This window comes from Caretta caretta, chromosome 7 (assembly GCF_965140235.1).
Source record: "Caretta caretta isolate rCarCar2 chromosome 7, rCarCar1.hap1, whole genome shotgun sequence".
Taxonomy (NCBI): domain Eukaryota; kingdom Metazoa; phylum Chordata; order Testudines; family Cheloniidae; genus Caretta; species Caretta caretta.
In genome coordinates, this window is record NC_134212.1 from 104,057,112 (window position 1) to 104,082,755 (window position 25,644).

At 41.3% G+C, this 25,644-nt stretch overlaps 1 protein-coding gene across 2 annotated transcripts in view; it reads left to right on the forward strand.

Moving 5' to 3' along the window:
- Positions 1-25,644, forward strand: part of ADAM12 (ADAM metallopeptidase domain 12) — a 358,074-nt gene that overhangs the window by 308,829 nt on the left and 23,601 nt on the right. For both annotated transcript variants that reach the window (XM_048856240.2, XM_048856241.2), the window contains 5 exons: positions 996-1,191; positions 10,929-11,037; positions 11,134-11,332; positions 14,688-14,765; positions 22,254-22,362. In XM_048856240.2, coding sequence (XP_048712197.1) covers positions 996-1,191; positions 10,929-11,037; positions 11,134-11,332; positions 14,688-14,765; positions 22,254-22,362 — 691 coding nt within the window. The remainder of the gene's footprint in view (positions 1-995; positions 1,192-10,928; positions 11,038-11,133; positions 11,333-14,687; positions 14,766-22,253; positions 22,363-25,644) is intronic.

The window sequence follows — 25,644 nt, forward strand, 5'->3', positions numbered from 1 at the left end:
AAAACAGCTTTTGAGTTTGAGCTAGTAAGGTATCTAGGCGGGGTTTCAATGAGGCTAGCAGGCACAGTTTTAAGCCTGCTTAGATGCTTTTCTAATGCATACAGTTTATCAGAGTCAGTACTGAAGCCATTCTGTCTGTTGTCTAGAATACCTTGTTGATGCAGTTAAAAATTTAGCTCGACTCCAGTACATAACCATTGTCATCTTGTTGATAAGTAAGTACTCAGAATGGCTAGGTCCCCAGTTACTGATTAATTGCTTTCAGCTCTGAAGAGAATGAAGTCATTCTGTTAAGCAATGCAAGGACAGGAGCAGCTATCTGGACTGGCTATACTCTTGTGGAGGGTGGGGAGATTTGAAACATGTAAAGAGAAGCATCTTTTATGAGAACAGGCCACGCAGTTCAGTATGCAGGAAAGGGGGAGAGGATAACCTGTTCCTGAGTTAGCTGTATTAATTAAGGCCAGAACGTGTAATGTTACATGGTTAGTTTGCTGACTCAATAGTTATGTCATTACAATCACCTTGAGCATGTAATGTAGACCCAATATCGACAGTGAACCACTAAAAATATTTTCAGCCTCACTTTTGATCCGCACGTACAGTTGCCGTTTGCCATAAAACACCACATGCTTTTATGTCTGCAAGAGCAATTAAGGAGGCCCCTTGAAAAATTGATGCTAATTCTTTCTCTGTCTATTTAAAAACCAAACCACTGTGAAGGTAACTAAAGGCCAAATTCTACTCTGAGGTGTACTACATGATCCATACACTTTCATCTAAGAGCAGAGTTGTGCCCTTGCTTTGAAAATGTGCCAAAAACCTTTACACAATATGTCAAATAAATTATATATAAAGTGCTCTATTGTCTTTATGCTTTGCTTAATGGTCAGTTGGTGCAGAGCTACTGAAATAAAACATTAATGTGTAGCATAAATTATACCACCGGATATCTTTTATTGATTGGAATTACAGCAGCTTTTTTCTTCCTTCAGTTGAAGCCAGCAGGGATTTCTTGCAGAGATTCAAGTAATTCCTGTGATCTTCCGGAGTTCTGCACTGGAGCCAATCCTCACTGCCCAGCTAATGTATATTTGCACGATGGACATCCATGCTACAGAGTAGATGGGTATTGTTATAATGGCATATGTCAGACTCATGAACAACAATGTGTCACACTCTGGGGACAAGGTAAGTTCAGAGTACAAAGAGCTGGGTATTCTAGGTATTATGTCAATTTTTAATAAAATAACAAATATCATATGACTTTGGAAGGATGTGCAAGAAGTGTTATGTAATGCAATATGTACCCATTGTGATCAGAAATACACTTGAAGATGTGCCAGTTTTTTGTTCACAAACATATTAATAGATTTTAAGACCTCTGTATTAATAAAGTTCAGATAAGTAAAGAAGTTTAGTTTTAGGGGTTTAGGGCCAGATCCTCAGCTGATGTAAAGCAACATAACTTCATTGAAGCCAATAGAGTTACTCCAATTTACACTCTCTGAGGATCTGGGCCACAGTATTTTTTGTTCCGATGGAACAGTTTTAGGATTTGTTTTCCCCTTTTGTTCAGAGTGGTGTCTAGTGGTTATAGCAGGAGACTGAAGACAATGTTCCTGGCTACTACTAACTGGCTATGTGACTTGAGGCAAATTACTGTACTTAGGCCCTGATTCTGCCATGACTTCACTGGGACTTAAACACATATTTAAAGTTAAGCACGTGCTTGAATGCTTTGCTGAACTGGGGCCTCGTGTCATCCTGTAAGATGCTGAGCACTCTCAACTCTCTTTGAAGTCATTAATGCAAATGGAAACGAGGCATTAAGACCTCAGGAGTTTACAGCCTGATTTGTGTGTTTGTTGTGTGTACATACACAGTCCCACACAAAAGTTGCATCTGAACTACTCCATCAAATCCACCAGTACGCTAGCAGCCTTACTTGCAAACCATAGACATACTCGGTGATGAAATCCACTTTTAAATCCCATGGATACAGGAAGTTGTCTCATGTACAAAACAAAAACACTTTGTAAAACAGTTTTCTATACAATGGAACGTTACTCAGTTGAATTGTTAGTAATTCCTGTCACTGAGATAAATCCAGCTGAAGGTCAGGAAGCTGAATTCCCAGGGCTCCATTGCCATCTTCATTTCCTGAGGAAGAGGTTCCTCTGGAAGCTCCGGTGCTCAATGTCCGTTTTCTCACTACCATCTTTAAAAAATTCTGTGTAATGTGGGCTGTGCTGCGTCACAAGCCTACAGCACAGAGGAGCTATTAGGGCACATTTATTGGGAAAACGGTCCAAGATCTTGTTGAGCCCGGTTGGTCATGAAAAACCTTACCTGGAATTACCTCATTTGTCTCATTTGCACTAGAACAATGATTCTCTGAATTACAGCAACAGCCAGAAATGGTGCAGCTAAACAGGAGGGAGTAACAGTGTAAGGTTTTTATGGCATGGTGATAAAACCCCTGGAGACTTTTAGCATTTGTGACGTTGCACTGTTGCCAACCCCAAATCGAGGGGTCTGATTCTGATCTCACTAACACCTTTGTAAATCAGAAATAACTCCGCTGAAGTCACAGAGTTACACTGGTTTAAATCCTCTCCAGGTAAGATCAGATTCTGCCTCCTGTATCCCATTAGAATATGTCAAACAGCCTGAGTCTTTCTTCCTAACTGAAATTACAGATACCTGGTATGGTTGTGGCTTCAATAGCTGTGTTATTTTTAAGGCACAAGGCCTGTACCTACTCCTGAATACAGTCGTGTTTGTGAGAATCAGGGCGAGATCCTCAGTTGGTATAAAATGACAAAGCTTCATTGATTTCACAGGATCTACCCCAGTTTATACCAGCTGGCCCAAGGCTTTTAAATAATTGTTGAATAAAACTCCAACACTGAAGGAAAGAAAAAAAGTACAGCAGCTGGGAGTAAAACAAAATACAAAACCACTATGGTGAGTTTGAGGGCTGGATATGTGGACTAGCTTCCAACTAGACCCCACTTAACTACACTAGAGAGGCACATTTTGGGCAGAGAGCAGTGATTCATAATAAGCATCAGTGAAAACTGGAGTATGGTTAACCAGAATACTGTATATTCTAGGTACTTGAAGTGAGCTGTAGCTCATGAAAGCTTATGCTCAAATAAATTTGTTGGTCTCTAAGGTGCCACAAGTACTCCTTTTCTTTTTGCGGACACAGACTAACATGGCTGCTACTCTGAATCAAGCAAGGATGTTAATCAGTGAAGAATTATAGCAGAGCTGGAGATATTTACCATTTACCATTATAAATAGCAGTAATGTAATGCTGGCACAAAACAGTCTCTCTTAGAGCCTAACATTTTTATATTAACCTTAAAACAACAGATGTGTAGCTTGACTCTTTTATAGAAAAAACAGATTTTACACTTGATTGTACAGCAAAACTCCCAGCTGGTGCCAATAGATCTCAGATGTGTGAGTTGAGAGCAATTTTTCCCGCTTTAATTCAATGCCATGTAAGAAAGAAGTTTCAGTGGCCTCGTCTACACAAAAAATTTAGGTTGACCCAGCTATCTCACTCAGAGGTGTGAAAAATCCACACCACACAGCGGCGTAATTAAACCGAACCTAACCCCAGTGTAAACAGCACTAGGTTGATGGAAGAATTCTTCTGTCGACTAGCTACCCTTCTCAGAGGGGTGAATCTTAATGGGAGAACCTCTCCCATCAGCATAGGTAGTGTCTACACTGAAGTGCTACAACAGCATAGCTGCAGGGCTGTGGCTATGCGGCTGTAATGTTTCAAGTGTAGACAAGCCCAGTGTTTTCTATTGTTCTTTTTATACTGCAGTAATGTGGGAATCATAAAAATACTTCCTGTAAAGCAAAAAGAGAGCCTGAACATTCTACGATGCTTTTCTTAGCCACATCTTTATAATTTTAACAGCACCTTACAATGTATAAATTTCACGTTTGAACCCAAATTGTTATAATTATTAAAAAAAACCTACTGTAGCCAGAGAGAAACACAGACCCTGGTTCACTCTCTCACTTGCACACATCACCTGCTCTTCTTTTTCTTCCCAATAAGCAAGTTGGAATAGCAGGAAGTCGTGTGGGATAAAGCACAGTAAGGTTTCCTGTATAAATATATTCAAGTCCTTGGTCTGGGTGTCCTTTGTACATGTTTACTTACAAAGGTCCAGTACCCCCACCTCCATGATAAATGTTGATCCTACCTTTGTAGATCTAGTTAAAGAAAAGCCATGAGAGATATGAGTTTGATTAAATTAGGGCGCGCAATGAGAATCTGTTTCAGGAACAGAAGAACTACACTGTATCATGTTCCTTCAATGCTTCAAGCAGATAAGTCCAGTTTGCATGGAGAAGTACTTTTCATGACCCTGCCACCCAATAAAACCAGCAGCATTTTAGGGTTGAGCATACCAGGATATCATCTTTCTTAAAATAATTTGGCATGTTTTTCCAGAGTCCATTTAATCTTTGTAAATTAAGTAACCCAAGACCAAATCCTAGTCCACTGTGTATATCCACACAGTGGAGCCCTCAAGAGCTGCCTAGGTGTCACAGAACCTTGCACTTATCTTCAGGACATTATTTAGTGCTTACATGACTGACCATTCCCTGACAGGGGAAACTGTGTGGCTCATCTTGAGTAAGGCTTTGTCTACACTGGCAAGTGAACGACAAAACTTTTGTCATTCAGAGGTGTTAAATCACCCCCCACCCCAAAAAGGGAAAGCACCGCTGTGAACAGCACTTTGTCGGCAGGAGCACTATTGCCACTCATTGGGGGTGGAATTTATTTTGTTGGCGGGAGAGCTCTCTCCTTCCAACAAACAGCGGCAACACTGTATGCCTTGTAGCTGCATAGTGTAGACATAGCCTAAGACAGCACCTGAATGACAATTTAGCATTAGAGCTACCAAACAAAGAAAGTAAGGGCTTGTTTGGAAGATACAGCGTGGGAAGGAGTTTTGCAATACTCATTGAGACCCCCAAACCACTTCCTTCACTCAGTCTTTTGCCCACAGGAGCACAGATCATGGACTAACATGTAACTTCTGGCCTTCTCTTCATTCAGTCAGTTGCAGCCGAAGACTGCAGTGATGTTAAATAATCTGAGTGTAGGAAAGAGAAGCGCAAGCAGCCTCCTACCCCACACCTAGACACACTTGGGAAAAGTGCATAACCTCTTGGATGCTCAAAGGCCTCCACAGCTAGAGTTTGGTCCTAGATCAAGGCCACTTACAAAACATACATTGTGTGTTTCACCAAGCCTTTGGCTGGACAGAAAACACTGCTGCTGGTGGAATAAAAGCATACGCAGGGAACTGTCTCTAAAAATAACAGTAAACTTGTTAAAGAGCATCCACATTGTGCTCTGCCCCCCGTACGCAGAATATTTTTTCCTATTTCACTCTTGCATGTGTAAGTGACCAGGTGGGTGGGGTAGTATCTTCAGAAGAGCTCTGTGTAGCTCAAAAGCTTGTCTCTCTCATCAACATAAGTTGGTCCAATAAAAGATATTACCTCACCCACCATGTCTCTAATATCCTCGGACCCACACAGCTACAGCAACACTGCATACTTTTGCATGTGTGTCATTTTTAATATTAAAAGGGTAAAATGCTTCTACTTGAAACCTTTTTAATTCTAAAAAGTCATATTGCCATTGATTTGACCTATTGACAGTAATATGACTGAAGGATACATCAATCGTAAATGCCTTTGTATAATGTCTGCTGCTCCATCGGCATTTTCTGGAAAAGCTAGATATGCAGATAAAACTATTGGAAAGAGACAAATTATTGATTTCCTGGGAGTGGAGGAAATGTTAACCTTTAGACTGCTGGCATTTTTTACACTGACAGGCAAATGAATCTTTAGGAAGGGGGTGTGTGTGTGTGTGTGTGTGTGTGTGTGTGTGTGTGTGTGTGTTTTGTTCCTGTGTGAGTAATGTGGGGCAGATTGTGCAGCCGAGTGACACATGGCATTCTTGTTGGATGGAGTCTGTCTGCTGGTGCTATAGCCAGCCGTTGCAAGTAACAGGGATTATCATCTGAGCTAGTACCCCGTTCGTGTGAGAGAAGAGAGGGCTCTGCTAGATGACCATTCATTCCCTATGAGGAGTCTGTGACTCTACAACATGCTGGTGCTTCAGGACATACTGCGGTGCTCATCTTCTTCCCGGCCTTTTCCAGGCATGGTGTAAATGAGGGCTTTGGGGAGCCAGTTGCAGGCACTGGCTTTTTAATAATTAGCGGGCAGCTGATTTTGTTATGTGGCTGTTTGAACAGCCATGGTCATTTGTTTAGGAAGCGTTCTTCTGCTTGTATGTGTGTGTTTGCTGTGGGTACCTATGCTCAAGGCAGAAGCTCTTAAGAAAACAAAAAACCTACAGCAGTAAATCAAGATAAATTAGGACATTATAATACAGGTTGCCCCCATCCAAACTGTCTGTTTAAACTATGGTTAAATCATTTTACCTGGAACTCTGGTCTAACCAAGCTTTAAATTGATTTATATCTATCTGCATGACCAGTAAATACACATGAACTTTATATACCCAAATTCACAAGTACTTGAACATGATAAAATGTGATTACCACAAATTTAGGCCCAGTTCCTCCAGTCCAGCTAGAGCTACAAGTTAGTATCAAGCACAGACTGTGGGACTCGTTGGGACCCAGCATGTTCCCCAGTGCAAAGCCGAGCAGCTTAAAAATTGGGCTGTCTTACACAGACTGCCAGCAGCCCACCAGAGCCCACCCAGATGGACAGTTAAGGGCCAGTGATACAGGCACTATACCAGCTCTGCACCACCAGACTATTCCCCCTATACAAAGAGACTTCTCCATTGGCCAGAGAAAGCAGGTTGAGGTCTGCTTTGCACCACCGAAATAGCACAAAGCAGACTTAACAGGATGGAGAATCACGGCTTTAGCCTGCAAAATTTAGGATTCCTGCGTGTCTTTCTTGTATTTATTTACACATGCTTACATGATTGATACTCATTAGTGTAGTGTCTGAGCTTCAGGTCTCCCACTCACCCTATGGGGTTATTTTCCCCATTTGAGAGACCAGGCACAAAGACACAGAGAGATTAAACATCTTGCCCAAGGTCCCACAGGAAGTTTGTGTCAACATTGAGAATTGAACCTACATTTCTTGAGTCCCAGTCTAGTCTCTTAACAAGACCATCCCTCCTCTCCTGTCTGTTTTTCATTCCAGCACCTGGTACTTCTGTGTTTGTACCCTCCTCTGCTATCAGAACTCTCTCGCCTTCCCAGATTCGAACCCTCCTTCTTCGCCTGGACTGTACTCTTTAAGCTATTTTTTAATTAAAGCCGGTCATGGAAGCATTTGAAACCACACAACATTTCTCTGTTTCTGTATTATAACTAAAGAAATGAATTTATCAGTTTGCCCATCTGAAAAAAAAATCTATCCAGGCTGACCACTTTAATGGCATGTTTGCACGTGATGTGATTTCAGATGTCTGATTTAATTCCTTGAAAAAAAGATTTGGACAGGAAGGGCTGATAGGACCTTAATTATAGGGTTGCAATGCTATAATTATCAATAGCAAAGTGAAATAAACTCCGCTCATCCAGATCAAGGAGCTTAATATCCACTGGAAATATTTTCACAAATCATTTTGTTTCTTCCTCTTGAAGTAGCAAAATAGAGAAAGACAGCTCTTTCTGCTTCAGTTTATGTGCTGAAATTGTGATAAATGGGCTTCTTCAAGAAACACAACATTATGATTTTCTTCCATAAGTGTCCTTTGAAATCTTTCTTTTAACCCAGTAACTCCATCTGTTCACTTTCCTCACACATTTATATGTTTGCAACTACAATAAATCCAAAGCTGGTAAAAAGACCAGTCTGGAGAAGGCTTCAGCCATCTGAATCCCAAGCCAATGAATGTTGTGCTTTCAATTAGGAGACAGAAATTTAGAGCTAGGATTTGGTTTTCAGACCACAGTTGACCAGTGGGAGTCAGGTGCTTTTACACGCAGAGTATTCAGAGCCTGGTAGGAATGGACTTTCTGTTCTCTAAAGGTCTATTCTCTTAATAAGTAACATCAGTTTGAGTTGAATGTTCCTGTTGTGCTAGAAGAGACAGATGTGTTCCCTGTCCAGCAAGGCCTCTTTTGTCATCTTTAACATGCTGGCTGCTTCCACATTAAAAAATATAGGTGGGTGTCCCACTCTAAAGGTTCAGTCAGAAAATAAAAATATACCCCAATCTGCTCTTCTTCTTCATCCAGATCCTTATCCAAGGAATGGCCATTGCCTTATTGAACCCTGATTGCTGGTCTTGAGGCAATGCAGGTGCATGTATGCAAGCAATGCTTTTACTCTGCTGAACCCACATATCATTCTGGTGCAAACATATCTGTGCTTTGGACTGCCAGAGTGAAGCATTCTCTTGATACACTCTCAGGGGAAGTGTTCATGACTGTAGTAATATAACATACTACGTAAGAGGTTTCCCAGATGAGAAGAAGAGACCAGAATCAGGTGCACAAGAACTATTTAGTGTTGCATTCCTTTGGTCAGTTATGAAAGCTGGGGCTAAATAATTAGGTCTGTGCAGATGTAAGAGGAAACGGAATTAGGTATACTTGATTTTTTAACTTATCTCCCCTTCTTCCCCATCCCACTTTCCCTCTCAAAAACCAGTCATAGCCTGTGCACGTTTTAATGTTAGTCTGATACTGAATAGCCATTGGCCCTGAAATGGAAAGTCAAGAAGGAAATCTCATAGAAAGTGAAAGTCGCATTTTGGCTTTCATCTGGCTAGTTTATTTTTCTAGATGCTTCAGTCAATTCACAATTATTGCCTGTGGTTTTCTGAAAAAAGTGCAAGGATTCCATGTGAGACCTTTTTAATAGTCTCAGATTTGAGAAGTATCCTGAACTCAGCAAGCTTGTTAGTAATCATTCAAAGATTTCAGTCTCTTGTCCTTCTCTCCAGGAGAGCAGCAGCTCATATTTTGTTCCCCCTATGCCCTATTTTCTGGGTTTTCCAGTTTCAATATGTAAAAAGTTAGAGGAAGGTGGGGAAACCATCTAAAACCTATCTTTAAGATTGCAAATTTTGTCCATTGTAGCATTACCTTGCTGTTCAGTTAAGGATATTCTATTAGTCAAGCTTCTGACTGTGAAATGTAGATAATTAATTGAGGCTTTAATCTTTGGATTATTAGTGAAAAGATTCATACTAACTATAACTCTTTTCAGCATGTTTAATTTTATTCTCCAGGAGTATGAAACTCTTTTTTAACCTCCGTCTTTTAAAAGTTTTTCCCCCAAACTGCAGAATTTTTACTATATACACACACTTGGAAACAGCACAAAACATTTGGCAATTGTAATGCTCACTAGGATATTCTGTTTCTGTTGTTAAGGAGTAGGGACATAATGTGCTAAAATTGTAATATTCTCAGCCTGCAGGTTTTCAAATCATTTTGTTTTGTTCTTTCATTTTCCTGATCTGGACAAAAGTCCAACGCTTGTTGGCTGTATTCTACACGAGGGCTTTTTTTGTTAACAGCCACTGACATAGCTACATCAATGCTATCAATGGTGTGAATGCTGGGACAAGCAGAGGTCCAGGCATCTGCTTGAACTTTAACCACTGTGTCATCTAACTCTTCTCAGAGCAAGTCATGGCGCTTGGAATGCCAGTGATGACTTGCACACACTGTTCCCTCTAAACTGTGCACGTGTGTGCGCACACACAGATCCTAAACCCCGTGCACATGGCGAAACACCGCCTGCACAAAAATTTGCACAGAAGCACAAAAATTTGCACAGAAGAAATTTTTTGCGCACAGGGCCTGCCAAAAATTAGAGGGAACATTGCTTGCACATGGTGTATAAGTACCTCCATGGGGAGAAAATATCAGTGACTAAACCTGTTTACTAGCAGATAAAGGTGTAACAAGAACCAAATGGCTGGAAGTTACAGCTGTGCATTCAAATTAGGTATAAAGTGTGAATGTCTAACAGTGAGAGCAATCACCAGTGCAACAACCTACCCAGGGCAGTGGTGGATTCTCCATCTCTTGAAGTCTATACATCAAATCTTGGGTGCTTTTCTAGAAGATAATGCTTTAGTCAAATACAAGTTATTGGGCTCAGTACAGAAGCAACTAGATTAAATTCTATGGTCTGTGTTATACAGGAGGTCAGACTAGATGATCTAAAGCTCCAATCTGGCTTTAAAATCAATGTATCTGTGACCTGTCTGTACAAGCATTCCCACCTTTGCTGTAGCCAAAGAAGCTGCACTGGTGTTGGGAAATATTTACATTAAAAAGGCTAGTGTAAATAACGTGCAGGTGTCATATAGCTTAATGGTCTCCTAGCTCAGCCACTTCATTAGAGAATTACCCTTCCCTCAAACCATTCCTTCCTCTTGTTTGGAATTTTGAAGAACTGCATGTGTTTTATGAGCTCTTTACATATCCCTTTCTCCCCATTTCGCTCAGTGACCTAGCAGTTCTCTTTAGCTATTCTTTAGCTCTTAAGTTCTCACTTAGCTACTCTGAAGGGAAGGAAGCCAACTGGCAAAGTATTCAATATCTTTCTTAGCCAAACTAGTTACAATTGTTATGTCCTCGGAGGATACATGAGGGACACCATCTAGGCATCTTAAAGGAGAACTTAAGCCTGCCATGCTTATCAGTTAGCCTAGCCAAGAGAGACCACCAACTGCGGACAACCCACACATTCAGGTTGCTCAATTAGCAGGCTGAGCAAGCACAAGTGTTTTGCTGTGCTTTGTCTGTAGGCAGGCTACATCTTACCTTCACCTAAAACACCCATGGAGCTCAAAGACAATTATTAAAAACACTACATCAGATGAAAGTCTTGATTTGTTTTTGTTTCAGGTGCTAAACCCGCCCCTGGGATCTGCTTTGAGAGAGTCAATTCTGCAGGCGATCCTTATGGCAACTGTGGCAAAGACTCCAAAAGTTCCTTTGCTAAATGTGAACCCAGGTAGGGTCTCTCTTTGCACTCAGAACAACTGACATTGCAACACAAGCCTCAGGTTTTGGATATCTTTAAAATTATTTAAATCATTTTTCCCTTCAGAGATGCTAAATGTGGAAAAATTCAGTGTCAAGGGGGAGCAAATCGACCTGTAATTGGTACCAATGCTGTTTCCATAGAAACAAATATCCCGCTGCAGGAAGGAGGCAAGATTCTGTGTCGTGGTACCCATGTGTACTTGGGAGATGATATGCCTGATCCTGGTCTCGTTTTGGCAGGCACAAAATGTGAAGATGAAAAAGTAAGATTCAAAAATACTCTCCAAGCAGCCAATTCTCAATGTATAAAAGTGGAACTTTACCATCCTTGTGTTTCAAATCTCTGTGTACTAAGACACGTGTCACTTTTTTATTTTATTATTATATCTCACTGTCTTCCACACCCTCATACTGTGCCAGATTTTTACCTACTCCTTCACTTTGCTTCTGTTTTTGAACCCACAGTTTTGCAAGTAGAATGTAAATCACTTAGACATGTGATTTATGAGCACAGACAAGTACTTTTTGTACACATAGCAGAGATTTTACCTCCTGCAAAATAATTCCAGAAGCCAAAATAAAGGCCAATTATTGAAAATCTGGCTAAGTATATTTATTGATGGGAGCTACACCTGGACATTAGGATTGTAATTAATCAGGTCTGCATGTTGTCTTGATTCAAGAATTGTTGTTTACACTGTTGAACAGAATTCATTTGTTAGGTCAAAAGATTTCCATACACAGGGTACCCAGTACTTCCTGAATGTCCTTTAGACCCATTCAGAGCAACCTGTTTGTGTTTAATGAAACATAAGATTCAAAATATAAATGTTCCTGAATTTTCATACCAATATCCAAAACTTTCAGAGTCCATGAGGTTTCTTGGTATTTTTTCAAAATTCTGATTAGCCTCACACCAGCTTCGTAATGTGTTCATCAGATTTTGCTAATCATTGCTCACACTTCCATTTTTCACTTTCAGAAAAAGCTGTTTATTGAAATTGAGGCAATTGCTAAGAAGAAAGGCAGCTTCTGCCTGCAAAGAATGGCCTTTCACTTCAAAGGGAAACATAAACCAAGTGTTGTGCTGCCACCAAAGCAGATTTTTGCACGTGCACACACACACACACACACATTTTGCAGGCATTGCTAATTGTTTTGCACATTTGTAGTACAGTTTCCATCTTGGCACCACATCCATAGTTTTGGCTGCAGAGGAAAAGAGCAGAGGGGGTAATGGGAGACAGAAGAGCCCTGTGGACACTGGAGTGCTATGAATTTATTGGGGGAGGGAAGAATGGTGTCCCGGAACTACTGAGGAGCAGGGGGCAGTCATGCTATTGGAGGATTGTGGGCAGAAAGGAAAAAGGGGAAGAGCCTAGAAAAGTTTAGGTAAGTTAAAACAAAACCATTCCTATATCCAAATGCTTGAGTTTTGCTGAGTTATCATAATTTGTTAGGCATATTGGCAACCAATTTAAAACATGTCCTAATCATGACTACAAAAACTATATTATAAGAAAACGCACTACCCTCCAAAAATGTTTTCAAGTAATTCTGTTATAAAATGGTCTATAAAATGGCTTTTCAAAGAGAAAACTAGTGAGGAATCCAGTGGTATAAAATCCCCCCATTCAAGTTCTGTAGTGAGTATCTAATCTTTCTAATCTGTCTAATCGTATACATATACACAAACTATCGAATATACAGCCTAATACTTATGAAATTGTATGTTTTACTTTGAAGGCATTACCACATTGTATATCAGATTCAGAATATGAATTTAAATATTCTTGATTTTTGTTTTGTGCTGAAGATATACAGTTTGAAATGCAGCCATTTTAATGGGCTCAGAATTCTCTGTGACAGTGTACTCTGAATATCTGAATTGTGAATACTGCTGTAATCAGTTATTCCCCCCGGGGGATAACTTCCCTGATTAGACATCCCTTTTGTCTACTGCCATCACTTTTACCCAGCCTGCTGCTAATTATTGTGACTGCCTTGGAATCCTACTAAACTTTGAAGTACAGAGTTAAAGGAGAGCAGAATTTATACCCTGTGTTTTTTATCGTTGAGCTAGTATAGTAGCAAAAAGAAAAGGAGGACTTGGGGCACCTTAGAGACTAACCAATTGGTTACTCTCTAAGGTGCCCCAAGTCCTCCTTTTCTTTCTGCGAATACAGACTAACACGGCTCTTCCTCTGAAACCTGTCAGTATAGTAGCAGTCATTCCAATTGTAATATTTGTTTCAGCTTGAATTGGATAACTTTTCATTACCATCAGTTACATCAGTCATTTCAATTTGTATTGGTTGGTGTTTTTATTAAATGGTGCTAATCTTGCTTCATCCCAACCTTCAGCTGTGTGGGAAGAGTGAAGTTAACTCTCCGTAATGATTGCAAAACAAAGAACTTTGCATGTGATTATATATGACACTCTATATTTGTTAATTTCTATTTAACAGAAGGGTAAAAGCTCTTCCCCTAGGCTAATGCTAATTTGTAATTTCCTGTGAGATGATTATTTTACCTAATCTGCACCTCTATTTATAGTTGATTTAAAAAATAATTTCTCTTGAAAAAATTCAGTTAGAAAGGTTTAGATTTATCAGATGAGATTAAATTAGCCGCACCCCCCCCCCCCATTGATCAGTATTCTTTTGAAAATATTCAAGAATTTCCAGACATCCCAGGCCATCTCCTCCACTGGTGTAAATCAACATAGCTCCACGTACTGGTGTAAATTGAGCTATGTCAGTTTATACCAGCAGAGGATCCGATCTTTTAATTCAGGAAGTTGTCTGTTGGCTTGTGAGAATTCTAATATAGCCAGTTCAAGTACATGAAAGAATCCAGTTTGGCATGTTCATAATTCTGGAAGAATAAGAACACAATTACGTAAATAATAAAGTATTTTAGTAGTTGTTAATTTTCAAAAACTAAGAGACAAATCCTCACCTAGTATAAACTGGTGTAGCTCCATTGAAGTCAATGGAACTATACAGATTAACACTAGCTCAGGATATAGCCTTCGATATCAGATATATCTGAAATTCAATCTTGCAATACCCTGCATGCTAGTCAAGAGTGATACCAACCTTTACCCTGACCTGGGATTGAAGTGGATTTTAACCCCAAGGATTTACAAGGATGATAATATAAAGGACATACTTTTTAAATGTATTTAGACATTGCTGCGCTCAGTGTCACAATGCCTAACTGATTTAGGAAGCTAAGTCTTGTTTTCAAAAGTGATTTAGGCATGTAGAAGCCCAAAGCCCATTGACTGCCATGCATGGCGCATAAGTGCCTAAATTCCTTTTGAAAATGAAACTTAGGCTCCTGAACCAGTTACACATTTCAACACTGAGTGCAACACCTAAATATCTTTAAAAACCTGGGCCATAGGTTCTGATTCTGATCTCCCTTACATTGCTGTAAATCAGGGATAATGCCACTGGTGTGAAATCAGTTGCTGCATAGGCAAATCAGTACAATTGCTACTGGAAAGGTGATAGATGAACAAATGTAGCTGTAAGGATATAATAGTTCACTGTGTGCACCCTAGGTATGTTTTTTTCAGCAACATTAAAGCTGTTCTTTCTCATTTTGCAGATCTGTCTTAATCGCCGGTGCCAAAATATTAGTATATTTGGTGTTCATGAATGTGTAACAAAATGCCATGGACGTGGAGTAAGTATTACAGAAACAATTTTTTGCAGTCAGTCAATACCCAGCTGAGCAATAAATCATTCATTTGTAACAGCTCTGGAATCTATGATTCTTTGTAATATATCAGCCAAAGTCTTTTCAACATTTCACTCTAAAGATATTAATTTTCAGTGCCCTTTATACACTGCGAGAAATTAAATGTGATTTTTATTTAACAAAAAAAATTGATCCAGTAGTAATTAATCTTTTTTTAAATTAACATTCTGTGATGAAAAGGAATTGTGTCATCTTCAAAGTGATTTTAAACCTACCCTTCCTTCATGAAGAATTTCCTATTAACATTTCAAACAAGTTGTTTCTCTGTGGTCCCAGCAGTGAGTTATAGTATGCATCTGAATTGAGATTTTTCAAAAAGCACTTCAAAAAGGATTAAAATTAAAAAAAAAAAAAAGCAAAACCATGCTGACAGCAGTGTATGAATTACAGGGGAATTACAGACCAGTCACCTTAACTTCAGTACCCAGAAAGATAATGGAGCAAATAATTAAGCAAATCAATTTGTGAACAACCTAGAAGATAATAAGGCTATAAGTAATAGTCAGCCTGGATTTGTCAAGAACAAATTATGTCAAACCAACCTAATAGCTTTTTCTGACAGAGTAACAAGTCTTGTGGATGGGGGGAAGCGGTAGACGTGGTATATCTTGACTTCAGTAAGGCTTTTGATACCGTCTCGCATGACCTTCTCATAAACAACTAGGGAAATAAAACCTAGATGGAGCTAGGTGGGTGCATAACTGGTTGGAAACCTGTTCCCACATAGTAGCTGTCAGTGTTTCATAGGCAAGCTGGAAGGGCAAATTAAATGGGGTCCCACAGGGATCAATTCTGGGTCTGGTTCTGTTCAATATCTTCATCAATGATTTAGTGAATGGCAGAGAGAGGACACTTACAAAGTTTGCAAGTGCTTTGGAGGATAGGATTAAAATTCAAAATGATCTGGACAAACTGGAGAAATTGTCTGAAGAAAATAGGATGAAATTCAATAAGAACAAATGCAAAGTGCTCCAATTAGGAAGAAACAATCATCTGCGCACATACAAAATGGGAAATGACTGCTTAGGAAGGAGAACTGCAGAAAGGGATCTGGGGGTCCTAGAGGATGACAAGCTAAATATGAGTCAACAGTGTAACACTGTTGCAAAAACAGCAAACATCCTACTGGAATGTATTAACAGGAGTGTTATTAAGTAAGACATGAGAAGTAATTCTTCTGCCCTACTCCATGCTGATTAGGCCTCAACCAGAGTATCCAGTTCTGGGCGCCACATTTCAGGAAAGATGTGAACTAATTGGAGAAAGTACAGAGAAGAGCAACTAAGGTCTAGAAAATATGACCTGTGAGGGAAGACTGAAAAAATTGAGAGGGGACATAACAGTTTTCAAGTACATAAAAGGTTGTTACAAGGAGGAAAAATGTTCTCCTTAAACTCTGAGGATAGGACAAGGAGAAATGGGCTTAAATTGCAGCAAAGGAGGTTTAGGTTGGACATTAAGAAAAATTGCCTGTCAGGGTGGCTAAGCACTGGAATAAATCACCGAGGGAGGTTGTGGAAGCTCCATCACTGGACATTTTTAAGAGCAGATTACACAAACACCTGTCAGGGATAGTCTAGATAATGTTCAGTCGTGTCGTGGGTGCAGACGACTGGACTAGATGACCTTCTGAGATCCCTTCCAGTCATACGATTCTATGAAAGTTACATGAGAGAGATTATCATAACTTGTTTAAATCTAAATCTATTTCAGTTCACAAAACGTTTTAGTGATAAAGAGCGCATAAATGTTTTTAAACACAATTTATATTTTTCATGAAAGTGTTAATTATTTCAAACTACATCATTTTAATCTTGATTTTCTGCATGATTGGTTCATTTGTTTCTGTGAAAGCCTGTGCCAACAGAAATCATGCTTCAAGAACTATAGGAACTAAAAATCCCTTTTTATAATTAATAGATAATAGCTTGTGTTTTGAGAAGGTTTGCAGAGTCAATGATAATATAAGTTCTTCTTCAAGTGCTTGCTCATGTCGATTCTATTCTAGGTGTGTGAGTGCCCACATGCACACTTGTCAGAGATTTTTGCCTTAGCGGTGTCTGTAGGGTCAGCAGTGGTGCCCTCTGGAGTGCTGTGCTCATGTGTCTGTATATTAGGCACTGCAGGCCCTATGCCTCTCAGTTCCTTCTTACCGGCCATGATGGTTGATCGGAGTGCCTTCCCCTTGCCTTGCAAGTGGATAGCGGTTCTCTCTAACTCTCGTTGTTAGCTTTGTATATTGTTTCTTTACAGTAGGTAAGTGTTAAGTAGTGTTACTTAGTAAGTTAGAGTCCCAGCGGGGATTTAGCCCCAGGGCGGGGTATGCCCCGGTCTTCAGGCTTTAAACCTTGTTCTGCCTGCAATAGGCCTATTCCTGTTAGTGACCCCCATACCAGCTGTCGCACATGAAGTACAAATGTCACATTTGCAAGAACTTTCGTCCTCGAACTCAAAAGCAGCACAACATTTGTCTAAGGGCCTTCCTCATGGAGGCTGCACTTCGCCCGGCATCAGCACCTTCCCACTCTGACTCTACGACCAGCACCTTCACCCTGGTGCACAGTGCACCGCCAACACTGGGCTCTGCCTGGCCCTGCTCCCCTTCGCCGGTGCCCAAGAAGCATCTGAAGAAACGAGACTCCCCAGCACTGAGCAAGAAGGGTCAAGGGAACCCTTGTTGGGCAAAGGACCCAGTTCAGGCCACCTGCCCACTCCGTAGCCACAAGGGGGTACCTCTCCGGCTGGATGCCCCAGTCCCCCTTAGGGATCCACCACCAATTCCCGGGAGTGGTAGGGCACCCAGGCACTTGGCAGGGCCGTCGACGTCTGAGGCCCTCCCGGTGGCCAGGGATCAGAGAGCTCTCCCAGCGCCGCCAGTGCAGTGCATGGTGTTGGATCCAGCTAAGGTTTCCCGAAGGGGTAAGCCAACCATGAGACCTCCTCAGAGGGAAGCCAAACGCTGTTGGTCCCCAGAGCAGATGCAGCATTCCCCATGCCTGTGGCTGGGATCCCTGACTCCACAACCTAGGTCTCCTGTCTTACCGCCCAGGTTGCTAGCACTGCGCTTGCGATCACAATTGATGTGCCTATGGTGAGACGTGGTCTCCGTACATCTGACACAGATCATCCTCCTGCCAGCCTACCTCTCGGCGTAGATCTCCATCGGTGCATCGTTCCCCTCGGAAATGGGATCAGTCATTGGCATGGCACTGATTTCCCTGCCGCCAGTACTGGTCTTTGGAGTAGCACCGGTCCTTCAATTCGAGGCATCAGTCTTCCATGGCTACGGTCAACTGCCAGACACAAGCTTCTACGGCCCCACCCTGGTCCCCGGAAAGGGACTCGTCCAGATCAGAACAGGACTTCAGCCCCTCGCCATGACAGCAGCAGCCCTTGTGGCCACCCGAGACCACCTCGGCTTCCACAGTGCCAACCTGGCAGCAGGGCCAATGGCAGGCGCAGTAGTCATATTGGAACATGTCGGGCATGCCAATTATGCCAATGCCCTTCTCGCATCACTCCTCCCTTGCTGTCTCAGAGAAGCAACCCACAGCACCGATGGCACCGGGCCCGGTGCTCAGAGCAGAATCCGATACTGCAGTAGAGGAGCGGGCACCCACTCCAAAAGAACCTTCCCCCACGGGGGACAATGTCCCAGGCCCTCCCTGCAATGGTCTAATCCTCATCCTTGTCACCAAACAAGGCAGTAGCAGGCCCTCAAGCGCCACACCTCCTGATGACTTTAAGGAGCACCAAGCCTTGCTCAGAAGAGTGGCTTCGAACTTGGGCCTGGAGGTGGAAGAAATGGCAGAGCAGCCTGATACTTGATTCACCGTGCTTTTGAAAGTTTATTTGACAGCCAGCCTTCAGTTTAGGGTGTCAAATCACCAGGCTTTATTGGGGAGATACAATTTTAATCTGTGGGACTCCCTCAAAAAGCGTAAAGACTTGCTACCCCAGGGCTTGGCCCAAGAATTCACCGCCAATTTGGAGGAGGGTACCACAGTGGCAAGGACCTCCCTCCAGATGGCCTGGGACGCAGCCGATTTGGCAGCCAGGGTCGGTGCCTCGGCCATGGTAATGAGGTGCAGTTCCTGGCTTCAATCTGCAGGTCTGTCCCAGGAGATGCAGTCCTCCACCCAGGACCTCCCATTCGATGGGAGCGGTCTCTTCTCCGAGCAGACAGATGCAAGGCTGCATGGACTTAAGGACACTTGAGCCAAATGCCCTTCTGCACCAAACTCCCTCCCAGAGCCTGCACCCCTCACCCTCTCCTGCACCCCAACACTCTGCCCCAGCCTGGACCCCTTCCTGCACCCAAACTCCCTCCCAGAAAGAAACTACTATAACAGCTGTTCTAAGGTAAGTAGTAGGCTATTTTGAATTAACTTAACTATATTTTACATGTTTTCAGATTGAAATGTAACCACAGAAGGGCTTTATGTTAATTAAAAGGCAAGTTTAATATAGTGTTAATAGCCTCAATGCCATAATTGTGATCATTTTGTTTTAAATTAGGAAAAAGACTTGTATTCAGGGGCCCCACAAAATCTAATAGTCCCGGGTCCAAGGAGAGTTAATCTTGCCCTGACCAGGGTATCCCGTGCAAGCAGGCTTCACTGTGATTGATCTTGGAGTACCTTCTGCACCTCAAGCTCCAGGGCCTGTCTCTTTCCTCAATTAAGGTCCACTTGGCACTATTTCGGCCTTCCAGCCTCCATTCCAGGGCAGGTCAGTCTTCGCTAACAACATGACGGTCAGGTTTTTGAAAGGTCTGGAGCAACTCTATCCCCATGTTCATGACCCTGTCCCTCCTTGGGACCTGAATCTCGTGTTGACGCAGCTCATGGGTCCCCCTTTTGAACCTCTGACTTCCTGCTCCCTTCTTCTACTCTCCTGGAAGGTCAAATTCCATTTTACAAGGACAAGGTCCAGCTACAACTGCACCTGGCTTTCCTGTCCAAGGTTGTTTCACAGGTTTCATACAACCCAGGACATATACTTACCTGTCTTCTTTCTAAAGCCTCCTAAGTCAGATGAAGAGCGTAAATTACACTCTCTGGATGGCAGGAGAGTATAGCCTTTTACATCAAAAGGATCAAGCCATTCCATAAGTCGATGCACTTGTCTGTCATGGTGGCAGACAGGATGAAAGGTCTTCCAGTGTCTTCCCAGAAGAATTCATCATGGATCCCCTCCTGCATCTGTTTTGCTATGATCTGGCGAAAGTGCCTCCACTGGCGATTGTAACCACCCAGACAACAAGGGTGCAAGCCTCGTTGGTGGCCTTCCTGTCCCAAGTGCCGATTCAAGGTATCTGCAGGGCTGCTACCTGGTCATCCATTCACACTTTCACGTCTCATTATGCACTTACGCAGCAGGCCTGAGATGATGCTGTCTTCAGTAGAGCAGTGCTACAAGCCGTACCTCCATGGATACTGCTTGTGAGTGACCTAGAATGGAATCTACATGGGCAAGCACTCAAAGAAGAAAAAACGGTTACTTAGCTTTCGTAACTGTTGTTCTTCGAGATGGGTTGCTCATGTCCATTCCATTACTTGCCCTCTTACTCCTCTGTCAGAGTTGCTGGCAAAAAGGAACTGAAAGGGTGTAGGGCCGGTGGCGCCTAATATACCAACACATGAGCGCGGCACTCCAGAGGGCGCCACTGCCGACTGTATGGATATCGCTAAGGCAAAAATTTCTGATGACCGTGCACATGGGCACACACACACACACACCTAGAATCTAATGGACATGAGCAACACATCTCAAAGAACAAGTTACGAAAGGTAAGTAACTGTTTTTTGTCAATGTGCGGAAATAAGCATCGATTTACAGATTGGCATTTGTACGCCAGTGCTATGGAGAACACATGGTGACTTCTAAGAAGCAAAACAAGAATTTGCAGAGTTGTAGATGGTAATCCTTGTAGAGTTGTAATTTATAAATTACTGTAGCCTACATAATATTTTTAACTGTCCTCCTGTATGTTGAAAACAAATCAGTTGTAATGTTTTATATGACTCTGGAACATTTCCTTTAAAAGTACTGTGAGAGGAAGCGAAGGCTGAGTAAATGATTATTTTTATTGAACTATGCAGATTCCCCAAAATACAGCCTTACTGAAAGCATGCAAATTGGCTTCCTCAGAAAAAGCATCTTGAGAGGTTATTTGACCTAACTAGATTGTCTGAAGCAGGATTCTACTGATCAATCTGTTGTCAAGTTTTCCCATGGCAAAGGTTCCTGCAGAGCAGTGATGATCAATGTTAGTAGGACTAAGGACCCCCTTGGCACCTTGCCATAAGTGCAAGAGTGTGAGAGTGATACAAGTGTAACTCTGCCTTGCTTAGTCCTATGCAGCACAATGTTTATCTTGTTCAATCGTACCATAATGGCAAGGGTGCATCATTAGCCGCTGCTTAAAATCCCGGCAGCACCTCATTTGGATGGGAGGAGAGGGTCTTCCCCTGGGCGAGAACTGAAGAGCTAGCCCTTCGTTGGAGAGCTGAAGATTTCTTTTTTTTTTCTTTTTAGTATCTCTCTCAAGAATAAATCACTGGGATCCTGTTAGCTCATTCTCCCTTGTGCAATGGAAACAGGTTGTTATTACCCTATTGGGTCTGTCCCTTGGTGCTCCCTCATGCTGCAGGTCATGCAAATCTAGTGTCAAGAAGAAAAGTTTTAGTCACAGGAACCTGGGGCAGGTCAGGTCTGTTCAGAGGTGCCCACCTTGCACCATCCTTCTCATCTGTCAAGATCCCTCTTCGTCCAACCTGCATACCCAGTGTCCTGCTTCCAGTTCCCTGTCCCCTCCCTTTGACTGAGAATGTTGGTCACCCTTAGAGCTGAGGCCTGAGAAGTGGCAGTATCAGTCGGCAGTCCAGCCCAGATAGATTAGGATTGGGACCAGGAAGCAAGCTGCTCAGGCATTGTTGGGGCATTAGGAAGGTGAGAGGAATCTTGTTCCTTACAAGGGAGAAAGAACAGGAGTTGTGAGAAAGTGGGGCTCCTGCTGGAGAGGAGAAAGGGAGATGCTAAAGACTACTGTACTGAGTGTTATTTTGGATGACTGAAGATGAACACTACTCCTCTTTGATGCTCTGAGGTTTATAGTTCCAATAGAGGTACTATATGGCACTTACAGTTCAAGTTATCAATACAAAAATAGTGATTTAGGTTCCACATTGCTATTAGGATATACACATTTTGAAAAATGTGTAAGCAATTGTATTTAATCGAGGTGGTGGCAGCAGGCTGATTTGGATGTGTTCCTGTTGTGACATGAGCTTTAATCCCCATGCATCTACCCCTGCCTGAGTGAAAGCTCCTATGGTCTGATAAGAGTCAATCTAAGCTGCCTGGAATAACTTTTCATATTACTTCATTTGTCGTCATTTTATTTTGAAGGTCTGTAACAATAAAAAAAATTGTCACTGCGAAGCTGACTGGGCCCCTCCCCGTTGTGACAAGCCAGGGTTTGGCGGCAGCATGGACAGTGGACCAACCAGACAAGCAGGTTAGTAATAGCTGATGCTTTCCTGCCATTCCATGGTAGAAAGGGAAAATCCAAATGGGTTTTATTGAAATAGGTACTGAGACTGCAAAACTGTCAATAAATTGGGCAAGCTAGTCCAAATGAATTGGCACTAATTAAAATTTAATGAAGCAAAAAACACTGCCAGTTGATTGTAGCAATGTTACTGCATAATTAAGAACACAACAACGCAGAGATTTTGTTTGTTTTTAAGAGTACATTATCCAGTTAGGTAGTTCTGGGATGTGGGGTGATGGTATATTGGTGTGAGCACAAGATTACGAACCAGGAACTGAAGTTTTAACCCTAACTCAGTGGTGGACATGAGCAAGTAACTTAACTTTTCAACTGCTGTAAGGGCTTACAGGGTACCCTGTAACAGTTCCCACGTATTTATTGGTTTCAGAGTAGCAGCCGTGTTAGTCTGTAACCGCAAAAAGAACAGGAGTACTCGTGGCACCTTAGAGACTAACAAATGCTCTAATAAATTTGTTAGTCTCTAAGGTGCCACAAGTACTCCTGTTCTTTTCACATATATGGTAATATGATAAGAGACTCAATAAATAAGAGAGAGAGACAGTGTTTCTGATCTACCTTGAGATAAATCAAACTCCAAAACACCCTCATTGCCTACAGCATCACTGTATCAGCATGGGTTTATGGAAAATAAATCTTCTCAGACTAACTTGATATCTTTTCTGGATGAGATTACAAGTTTGGATGATAAAGGTAACAGTGTTGATGTAATTTACTTAGACTTCTGTAAGGCATTTGACTTGATACCACACAACATTTTGATTAAAAAACTAGAATAAAGAATTATCATCACACACGTTAAATGGATTACAAATTGGCTAACGGAGAGGTCTGAAAATGTAACTGCAAACAGGGAATCATCATTGACCAGGTGTGTTTCTAGTGGGTTTTGGGGATTGTTTCTTGGTTTGACGCTATCTAACATTTTTATCAATGACCTCGAAGAAAACTTAATATTCACTTATGACACACAGACTGTGGGAGTGGTAAGTAATGAAGGTGACAGGTCATGGATACAGAACGAACTGGATTACTTGCAAACCATGTGTATTTTAATATGGTCAAATGTAAACAAAGAATGCAGGCAAAACTTACAGAATGCGGGACTCTGACCTGGAAATAGACTTGGAGGTTATGGTAGATAATCCGCTCTACATGAGCTCCTCGTGCGACACTTTGACCAAAAGGGCTAACGCAATCCTTGGATGCATAAACAAAAAATCTTGAGTAGTATTAAGGATATTACCTCAGTATATGGCATTGGTGTAACTGCTGTTGGAATACTGTGTCCAGTTCTGGGGTCTACAATTCAAGAAGGATGTTGATGATAAATTGGAGAGGGTTAAGAACAGATCCACAAGAATGATTAGTGGATTGGCAAACATGTCTTACAGTGATGGACTCAAGGAGCTCAATCTATTTAACAAACAGAAGGATAACAGATGACTTGGTCACAGTTTGTAAGTGCCTATGTGAGGAACAAAAAATTGACAATGTGCTTTTCAATCTAGCAGACCAAGGATATAACAAGATCTAAAGGCTGGAAGTTTAAACTAGATAAATTCAGACTACAGATAAAGTGCAGATTTTTGACAGTGAGGATAATTAACCCCTGGAACAATTTAGCAAGGATCGTGGTGGATTCTCTATCACTAGCAATTTTTTAAAACAAGATTGGATGTTTTTCTGAAAGATATTCTCTAATTCAAAAAGAAAATAATTCAAGGAAGTTCTTTGTCCTGTGTTATATAGGAGGGCAGACTAGATGGTTACAGTGGTCCTTCTAGCTTTATACTCTATGAATTATGAGACTGATTTTCAATGATATATTTGTACGGTTTGTGCATGCAAAGCCACACCCACAATTGTGTGCCTAATGTAAGTCTGAAATTACTGTCATTACAAGTGCAAATCGGGAATGTGTGCACTCATGTGACCAGACATTCATGCATGCTATTAACTGATTTGCATGCATGCACTTTTAAAAATCGGAACCTCAGAATATGACAAATCCAGAAAAATAAGTAACTGTCATATGGTGGCTTTTATAGTGGGGGAAACTTCTGAATATGTCACAAACATAAATCCATTTAACTTTCACATATTTTGAAAATTTGATGCTAATGGAAGATATATATATTTCCTGTACCCTGTGCCTTCAATTTCCCTATGAGCAATCCCTGAAATACTGGCCTATTTCTCCTCTAGCCAGACACAGATTTTTTCGATATGTGTTGATAATCCTTAGATACATGTTACATTTCAGAGTACCATAACGTTTGTGATTTCAGTGGAGTTCTAATTTATATCAGTGACAGGAGAATTAGGCCCATAGTCTACTCACATTTGCATATGTGGCCTATGATTTCCTGGAAAGTAATCTGAGCTCTTTTCATGAATAATGCTATTCAAAAATAAATTGGATTGTATTCTCTACATACTGGATCCTGCAGTGAATTGTAATGCTGAACTAGTGACCTCACAATCATTTCCATGGCAACAACATGATTTCACTGCAGGACATAGCAGAAGGAAGGTTCTGAGGGAGAAAGATTTTATTCAAACACCAAACTTCCGACAAAACAGTAAAGAAACTGAGCTCAAGAAGTGAGCAAGTACAGTTATTAATGTGTAAATATTCTCATTTTTCCAGGTGTGCTCTAACATAAGTCCTTCTTAAACTTACCTTGCTATGGCTAAGTAGTGCAGGGAACTACAAAATCTGACTGTACATATCATGTAGAATGTGCTGCAATACACAGAAGGCAAATATAGGGTGTCTTCAATAATTCAATTCTCTACTTTGAAAGGAAGCCCTTTAATGTTACTTTTAAAATTAGTTTTCTGCAGTTTTATATATCATGATACTTTTGCCATCTATTTTCAATGTCCATGCTATACTCAGTAGTACTAGGAATAAACAAATATAGAACTTGCTAGGGGAGCTAATTTTTCTTCCCTGACACTTGTGATTTAAATATGAGCAGTTGATACAAGGTTCGGATTATGACCTGAATAGTTTGCACATCTGTAAATCAAACGGTAGAAGAATTAACTCAATAAAAAAGAAACAGTCATTTACCTTAGTTAAATGAGACACATGGCCTGATTTGTCTTTAGTAACTGATTTCACCCAGCTAACTTTTACTAAATCCGTGTACTCAGCACACTATATCTTTATTAAATAGCAGCACTAAATATTTAACAGAATCATTATGTAAAGATAAA